We start from the raw sequence: 9,548 nt of genomic DNA, 5'->3' as shown, positions 1-9,548 counted from the left end.
ACACACACACACACACACACACACACACACATATATATATATATATATATATATATAATTATAAACGCACACACACTCACTGTCTCTCGCTCTCTCTCTCTGTATCAGTGTGTAAAGCTTCATTCTTCCCTGCAGAACCACATGAAATCTAATCAACTCCTCATTCTCTTTTCAAAACAATATTCATCCCACTTTCCGTCACAGAGCTGTCACTGTGTGTGTGAACAAGTGTGCGTGTCCATACGTGTGTGCATTTGTGTTTCATAATGCAGTGCAGAATTTCTCCTTTTGGCACAAGTCGTCTGCTCCCCTGTACTGCGGAGAGGGAAATAGTGTGTGAGAGAAGGAGAGAGAGAAACAGATGGAGAAACAAAGAGAAAACAGAGAAAGGAACAGGAAAAAAGGGGATGCTTGGATGGAAAACAAAAAGATGGAGAAGAAGATGAAACTGAAGGTGGAAATTAAAATCTATGACAGATAGATGGATGCTGAAGTATTCTGACTGGTTGTTAAGCATTGCTAGGGTGTTCTAGCTGGTTGCTAGGCATTGTTAGATGTCTTAGCTGGCTGCTAGAATTTTCTGAAAGCGATCTGGCTGTTTGTGCCAGTTGCTAAGGAGTTCAAACCATTCCAAGGGTGTTCCAGCCATAGTTATGTATATGTAGATGTCTTATTAGTTGCTGTTTCTATGGGCTGCTATACATAAGCCGTCTGCCATATTGTCCGTGAACACTCGAGAGCAAGCTGACTGTGCGTCTGCAACCTTGGTTATATGCACGTATATCTATATCTGCAACAGACTTCAGCAGATGATTTTGCTAAACTAACACAACACAACAAGAAGAAGCCGTTAGCTAACACAATGTTAAAAACTTAACCTGTAATATTGAATTAATATATAGTAAAAACACAAACCAATGCATTCTCACCTATGAAAGTTTATCCCATTTCTTAAGGAATTTATATGTAGTCATTTTTTACAACCAGAGGCTGTGCAATGTCGAGCCATCTTGGAAAACTCAGATTTTTATTGTGAGTGATGACACATTTACTGTTACAAGATGACGGACGCTTTAACGTGTCTGAAACGGCCGATTGTGGCAGCTACCTATACATAGACCATATCTATGGTTCAAGCTGATTGCTAGGCATTGCTCAGGTATTGTGGGTGGTCTCTAGGCATTGCTAAGGTGTCTTAACTGGCAGGTGTTAGATGCTAGACATGGTTAAGTGGTTGCTAAACAAATTCATACAGCTAGATGAGAGAGACAGACATCTAAATAGATGAATGACAGCCACCATTTAAATAAAACCATTAATATTTCTGCAATGAATTGGAGTAGAAACATTATTATAGCATTAAAAAGTTTATATAAAAGCTGCTGTATGTGAAATTTAGATGTTTGCATTTTTATTTGAGTGTTGATTATTATATATATAACATAATTTTAATTTTAGAGGTAATTTTAACCTCTAATATTACAGTGATGTACCATCTGACAGGATTCTTTATATATTTTACAGCATTAGTTGAGAGATTTTTTTGCTTAAAAAAGCTGACCTACTACACCTGATATATTTGGAGATAGATAGATAGATAGATAGATAGATAGATTAGACTTAATTAGTATTACAAATTACTTAATCTGCATATGTGTGTGTGCAAGAGACAGAGAAAATGTGAGGCTAAAACTATTATTTTGCATAATATAGTACATCATGTGTTCTTGTGAATGGCCTGGTGAAACAAGGAGGCAAGGTCAGCTCTAAGGACATCATCGTGTCCTGTGATTGGTCGAGCCGCCTGTCTGTCATTGAGGATGCTGAGCTGAGTGAGTCTGGAAGTGGGGGAGGGGGTGGGAACTCTTCCAGAAGGACGAAGAGTTCTCCAATCACAGTGGGACGCGGTGTCATTGCTTCTGCTGTTTCTCAGGTTACAGCCTCATTAACTCGCGTTTCCGCAGCTACGTACCACTATCTTGAGTGTGTTTGTGTGTGATGCTGTAATCAGGTCAGGCAGCTCCTCAGAGCTACAGAAATCAGGTTCGGGAAATACTGGCAGCCATCTTAGTTCAGCCAAACAAAAAAAAGTGCTAAAAATAAAAAAACTTTCTCCTGCAAAACATGCCATGTCTGACAATATTTCTGACAAGAGGAAACAAATTGTATTTTTTTAATTGTTAATTTGCTTAATTTTTGATGTACTGTAGCAAAGTTTGTAGTGCTAAAGAGATTTCAAGACAAATTCAGAGCCCTCCATCACGGAAAATAATTAAGGATAATATGAAACTTATGAACTTATAAATTTGAGGTAATAAAATTCCATGACTTTTCCAGGTTTTTCATGACCGTACGAACCCTGTTAAGGGGTTGCTAAACAAAGTCATAGCTAGACAGACAGAAAATCAGACAGACAGACAGACATCTAGATAGATGGATGACAGTCACCATTTAAATAAAACCATTTATATTTCAGCAATGAATTGGAGTAGAAACATTATTATAGCATTAACAAGTTTATATAAAAGCTGCTTTATGTGAAATCTATATGTTTGTATTTTTGAGTGTTGATTATTATATTTAAAGCTAAATAGCAACTAAAATTACTCTGTTGGTAATTTTAACTTCTAATATTACAGTGATGTATTAACTGACAGCAGTAGTTTACAGCAGTAGTTGAGATAGATTTTTTTTTCTTAAAAAAACGACATACTGCACCTGATATATTTGGATAGATAGATTGGAATTAAATCAAGACCTTGTAAATAAGAATTGCATCGAATCATAAAATCTGTGTCAATACTCAATACCCTGACAGATGAATGGCCTGGTGAAACAAGGAGGCAAGGTCAGCTCTAAGGACATCATCATGTTCTGTGATTGGTCCAGCCGCCTGTCTGCCATTGTGGATGCTGAGCTGAGTGAGTCTGGAAGTGGGGGAGGGGGCGGGAACTCTTCCAGAAGGACGAAGAGTTCTCCAATCACAGTGGGACACGGTGTCATTGCTTCTGCTGTTTATCAGGTTACAGCCTCATTAACTCACGTTTCCGTGGCTACGTACCACTGTCTAAGAGTGAGCGTGTTTTTGTGTGATGCTGTTATTGCTCTCAAGTCAGGCAGCTCTTCAAGGCTACAGAAATCAAGTTCAGGAAATACTGGCAGCCATCTTAGTTCAGCTTTAAAAAAAAAAGTGCTAAATATAGAAACTTTTTCCCACAAAACATGCCACATCTGACAATATTTCTGATACACATTGGCATCACAGATGAAACATATAGTAATTTTTATTATTGTTAATTTGCTTAGCTTTTGATGTACTGTAGCAAAGTTTGTGGTTGCTCGAGAGATTAGATTTGAATCAATTCAGAGCCCTCCATCAATGAAAACGATTAAGGATTATATGAAACTTATGAATTTATTAATTTGAGATAATTAAAGGGTTAGTTCACCCAAAATGAAAATTCTGTCATTAATTACTCACCCTCATGATGTTCCAAACCCCTAAGACCTTCGTTCATCTTCAGTACACACATTAAGATATTTTTGATGAAATCCGAGAGCTTTCTGACTCTGCATAGTTCAAGGCCCAGAAAAGTAGTAAGGACATCGATAAAATAGTCCATGTGACATCAGGGGTTCAACTGTAATGTTATGAAGCTATGAGAATACTTTTTGTGTGCAAAAAAACTAAAATAATGACTATTCAACAATTTCTTCTCTTCCTTGTCAGTCTTCAACACGCATTCACGAGAGTACCACGATGCATGCGTGTGGTGCTGCTGATGCAGGAGCCTGTGTTTTATTATTTGCACTAATCATATTCCTTATAGATGTTCATTTTCCAAAAACACTGATGCATTAATAAAAAGAGACATCTAGAATTCTAAATTCTACAATGACCTGCATAACTGCAAAATAGATCCTAGATTTCTGACACAGCTGTAGTCCTGAAACAAAATCCTGAAGAACAGGGAGAGAAAAGAAAGCATGTTCCAGATTGCACAGAAAGCAGAATTAGACTCTCCTTCTTCAAACTGAACAGAACAAGTAAACGTCTGACAATTCAAAATCAAACGCACAACACGAAAAGACATAAAACTTTGACTTGACTTAGTGAAGCAAAAAACATTTTCTACATAGCAACACAGAATATTCAACATATACACATATTCCCATGCATCCGCTGATGAATCTAATTCATTGCAGGATTCAGATTATAAAAAGCTATTTCACTCAAGAGATTGGTTTGCATGTTTGATATGGTCCACTGAAATTGCCCGAATAAACCTTTAAAAAATGCTGGCACTGAAGTACCAGAACCACGTTAATCACAAATTTCACAAAAGGCCTGGAGATACATAAGAGTCACACCCACATAGAGTAGCCGAGACACAGCTAATTTCCACTGGCATTTACAGATCAAGAAAAGAAAAAAATGTATTACAATTACGGATATTATGTAATACCATGACATTAGACTTTCCGAACCCAAGATCTGACACAAATATACAGTGGGTACGGAAAGTATTCAGACCCCCTTAAATTTTTCACTCTTTGTTATATTGCAGCCATTTGCTAAAATCATTTAAGTTAATTTTTTTTCCTCATTAATGTACACACGTGTTTTTCTGTCAATATGGGGTACTGTGTGTACATTAATGAGGGAAAAAAATTAACTTAAATGATTTTAGCAAATGGCTGCAATATAACAAAGAGTGAAAAATTTAAGGGGGTCTGAATACTTTCCGTACCCACTGTACATACAAATATAAATACAAATGAAAAACAGCGTGGAAAGCTTGCCTTTATTTTGTAACTAGGTTAAACTTTTTGCATTAAAAATGTTGAATATACATCCTAAAATGTCTGTTTGTTTAAAATGCTGATCTTTATGCCTGATTAAAAAAAATCACAATTGTGTGCCATTTCAGAATGAATGTATAAATATATAGATATATTAATCTAATATTTTCAAAAGGCTGACATATATTGGGATATTTTTAGCTATATTTCCAAGCCCTATGCACATACATTGAAAAGAACTCTATTAACAGAACCATTATTTCTTGCCACATGCCAAGCTTTTTTAAAAGCATAATTGATTGCTGCCTGAAAACTGATTGTTGACTTTAATCATTCCAGTAAAAGCACTTCTCCTCTAGGCAAGCTCTGACACAGAAGTAACAGAAAATAAACAGGAGTGACATTTAAAATCAGCTTGAATAAAGTTTAGCTTAATTATTACAAAGTAGTGCAGTCAGCCTAAAGGCTACAGAGTTTAGAATCTTACATCATCTATTCCTTGGTGAACTGTAAATAGCAAACTTCAATAGTGATACATGGAAAGAAACATGAGAAGAGAAAACAAGGCCAAAACTGAAAGAAAGCAGGCCCACGACATCTAATAAACCATTCAGAGTGTTGTAATTCAGAGTATTGTGGTACAAATCCACCACAAGAACACAGTGACGAATCAGACAGCAACAAGGCATTTGAGATATTATTCATCAAATCATCAATGCAGCAAAATGCATCTAAAAATTTCTAGTCTGAGCTGGATTGTTTACCACTTACAAACACACTATTCACTCAGGACAGAAATCTTTGTGGCAGAGACCCTTCACTTGTGTTTAGTTGTTCTGGCCATCACAACCATAATGTAAAACAAACAAAGAGAAAACACACTTGCATTGGTCAACACTACCACATACTACCTCTGTCCACACAGCATCTATGATCTACCATAAAAACACACACACATATGCCAATCCATGGATTCGAAACAGTAGCAGATAATGAATTCATATTTTGCACAGTTTAACTTTTGGTTTCTGTTTTCTACATAATTTTGAGACAACTTAGCACATGTGAAACATTTAGCACATGTCAGTGAGACTGTTCGTCAGCTTTCCACCTACTGTCAGCATGAAAGAAGAACAGTAGCAGCGTCTATGCAGTCATACAGTGACACACGATGCATCATGTCACATGGTCCCTTGCCATTTTCTGCGATCAGCAATACTAGCAGATATGCCATTAATACCCCCATACCTTTAAACTGATTTACATACTAATCATATTAACGTCCCTGCCATCACACATGGTGCTGTATGGTTTGAGATGTGTACAGTGCCATTCAAAACCCAGTCTTTACACTTCATCTGCACCAGGATATCCTGTTGTGTATCAGGCAATGATAAGCAATCTTTCAGGTCAGCATGTACCAGATCTGAACAGGTCACCTGGAAACAATTGTATTGCAGAGCACCAGAGACCAACTGAAACTGAACATGTTATACAGCATTTAATGGCAAGTGATATTACTAAGATGTGAATATACATGTAGATGTGAAGACAGTGTGTGGTTGCATCAGGACATTAAGGACAGCGGCGGATCTTTCTTTTCCAAAGGCCTTGTCTATCCACTACTGCTCTTCATTTCCACTATCAAGCTTTCAACGACCCCATTATCACCAAAGATTTTCTCATTTACACTACCAAGGTTTTGTGTAAGAATATCAGCTTCATCTTGACTCTCAGCTCAGCTCAACCAGTACAGAATCCAATGAACACTGGAGTAAACATGTCTCCTACCACCACCCGAACACTAGCCCAGAAAATGTTTTAGCCAATCTTAAATGGGAACACCAAAAATTCTACAATTGTAAAATTCTAGTTGATACAATAAGCTGATAATTGGCTCATAACCAATAGATGGCAGGCCAATAACATGCTAAAATCTAAAATCAACAGTTGACATAAATGTCAGATCAGTGTTTTGGTGTTTAAGTGAATGTAAACATCACAACATTTCAATTTACAATATGAAATATGGATAATTTTGAGAATATGAAACCGTCCTTCAAGAAAGTGTGCTCTAATCTTAGCCGTATCGTAGTGTTATATCTATAAGTTAGCATTAGATAACAGCAAACGTAGCCTAAAAATTAAGAAAAAAAGAAAAATAACTGGTATATAGTAAAAAAATTTAGCATCTATAACTAAATATGCATTACCCTTTGAATTTTATTTAACCTTGGCATTTGGAAGTACTTATTTAGCACTTTTATTTGATGTTGTTTAGAACAATGGTCAACTATTGTTGTTTTTATTGTGCTTTAGAAATAAAATGGTTGGTTGATTGATTGATCTCTTAATTTACTGACATATCATACTAAATGTATTTGTTGTTAAATACAGAATAATAAAAAACAGAAAGAAGAAATCCTGCACACTGCCATGTCTCTGCTTTTAGATGCCGGATGAAGGTTGCATAATCGAAAATTTGCTGTTTCAACAGACATTGGATTTCCTGCAGTCTACTACAATTTTGGGATTTTTTCTTATCTCAACATTGGTTTAAGAAAAAAAACATGCCTAATTACAGAGGACACTAGTTCACTCCTTTCCAAATAAACATCCCAAAGTCTTTACCTATATGCCAGAATCTGTCCTCAGTCCATCGTCAATCAATCCCAAATTTGTTCTAAAACCATTCTTAGCCAACCTATAGTCAAGCATTCACCTCAAATCTATTTGCCGTTCATCCTTAATCAAGGCCAAATGTCCTCAACTAAACCACAACCAAAGCAGCCCATTAATAACCAATTTTCAATCAATCCAAATCCTTTTCTCAATTCATTCTCCACCAGTCCTGAATCTTTCCTGAACAGATCCTGAATCTGTCCTCAACCCATTCTTACCTAATGCTGTATCTTCAGTCAGTCTTAACTGAAGTCTTATTTCATTCATACTTTTCATGCGCTCTAAATTCAACCGAGAATCCATACTGGCTCAGTAATGTTTCACACAATTCCACAGCATTTACATTTATTAACCAAGAGAAAGTCACCAAGGCTGCATTTACTTGCAGTAAAGTACAGTAAAAAGTCAAAAGTACAATAAAAACAGTAATATTGTGAAGTATTATTACAATTTAAAACAAAATAACCGTTTTTAATATATTTAAAAATGCAATTTATTCCCGTGATGGCAAAGCTAAATATTCAGCAGCTATTACTCCAGACTTCAGTGACACATGATCCATCAGAAATCATTCTATATGCTGATTTACATTTCTTCTTATTATCAATGTTTAAAACAGAATCTTTTGTAACATTATAAATGTCTTTTCTGTCACTTTTGATCAATTTAATGCATCATAGCTGAATAAATATATTTCTTTCCAAAAAAAAATATATATGTAAAAAATGTTATAAACCTATATTTATATCCTTATAAATTTATATATATTTACAAAGAAACTGTGCTCATATAGCCAATGTGTTGAAGATGACTTGGAGCCCATGCAGTTCCCTGAAGAGCACCTTGTGTAAGTAGTGCCCACCTGTATATTAATTTTTCCCTCCCTTTCACCATCCCATTTCTTTCATTTCATCCTTTGTGACTCACCTGTTCGATCTTGGCCAGCCATTCTTTGTTGCGGGCCAGTTCAGCCATGAAGGCCTGGTGCTTCATCCATTTCCTGTGCAGCTTCTGAGCTTCATCTCGAGCTCCATCGCGAGCTGTCAGCATCCTATCAGCCTCTGGGAGCTCTGCTCAGCTACACCATACACACACACACATGCACAGAGCAGTCAGCAGACAGCTATGACACAGACATGTTCTGTCACATTCTTTTAGCCATCATTTCCACACACACACAGCACTAGGCCCCATACACTCAACATCAATACAACACTGCAGCACCACGAAAAACCTCTTCACCTGCACCACCAGCACACACACGCATCCCAAAAATGTCCAGAGCAGAGGAGAGAGCAGCACCTCAGCAGAATGTGCAGCAGCAGTGGGGTCTGGAGCTCAGGGGTGGGGGATCCACTGGGTCCTCATGTCCTCCAGGTTAGCGTCCAGGCCCCTGCAGTTCTGCTGCAGTATCCATGCGTCAGTCCAACAGCTCAGAAAAAACAACCGGTACGCATGCACACGCAAGACACCCACTGAAAGCGCTTGGTCTCCTACAGAAATCTTCAATGGTGATCACACTAGCTGTTTCCTGTAAAAAAATCACTACATCATAATCCTTCAAGTGACACAAGAAGCAAAAGCCACGTCTTCGCCTGCTTGCCTGTGTGCGTCCGCGTCAGGGGCGAAGCTCTGGTCTCAGCGCTGCGTCCGGAATCGCTACGCCGTCCTGCTGTCGACCTGGGTGGATGGGGGGTTCGGAGGAGGAGTGGGAGGAGTCGCTGATGTGCGTGTATGTTGTGGGGGGGGGCAGCAGATTTAGACACCTAAAGACACAAGTTGCCCTCTTTGAATGAGCTCATGCACTTGCAAACATCGTGCTACGGAGGATGCGATGGCTGAATGGATGCACATGTGTGCTTTTGTGGGCAGATTCTCATGTGATCTAGTGTGATTGCAATGCAGCATGCTGCAGTCTCTCTCTCTCTCCCTGTCAGCGCAGAGAAAACCGCCTCAATCCTATCAACAGACTTTACTGCAGTGCCTCAGAGTGAGGGAGGGAGGGAGGGAGGGAGGGAGCGAGAAAGAGGGAGAGGCAGAGAGAACGAGAGAGAGAGAGGGAG

General features: G+C 38.0%; 1 protein-coding gene across 3 annotated transcripts in view; it reads right to left on the bottom strand.

The window, feature by feature from the left end:
- The window catches only part of sptbn4a (spectrin, beta, non-erythrocytic 4a), a 31,574-nt gene extending 22,190 nt beyond the window's left edge, over positions 1-9,384 (bottom strand). For 2 of the 3 annotated variants that reach the window (XM_016553811.1, XM_016553813.1), the window contains exons 1-2: positions 8,788-9,384; positions 8,413-8,563 (exon numbers count right to left, since the gene is read on the bottom strand). In XM_016553811.1, the coding sequence (XP_016409297.1) occupies positions 8,413-8,535 (123 nt within the window). In that variant the 5' untranslated portion in view covers positions 8,536-8,563; positions 8,788-9,384. Of the gene's footprint in view, positions 1-8,412; positions 8,564-8,727 lie in introns of all 3 variants that reach the window. The other variant, XM_016553812.1, reaches the window with a different exon arrangement.
- Between the last annotated feature and the right edge of the window lie 164 nt (positions 9,385-9,548).

This window comes from Sinocyclocheilus rhinocerous, unplaced genomic scaffold, assembly GCF_001515625.1.
Source record: "Sinocyclocheilus rhinocerous isolate Xijiao unplaced genomic scaffold, SAMN03320098_v1.1 scaffold615, whole genome shotgun sequence".
NCBI lineage: Eukaryota > Metazoa > Chordata > Actinopteri > Cypriniformes > Cyprinidae > Sinocyclocheilus > Sinocyclocheilus rhinocerous.
The sequence above is the reverse complement of the archived record's forward strand: the minus strand, read 5'-3'. Positions and strand labels throughout refer to the sequence as shown.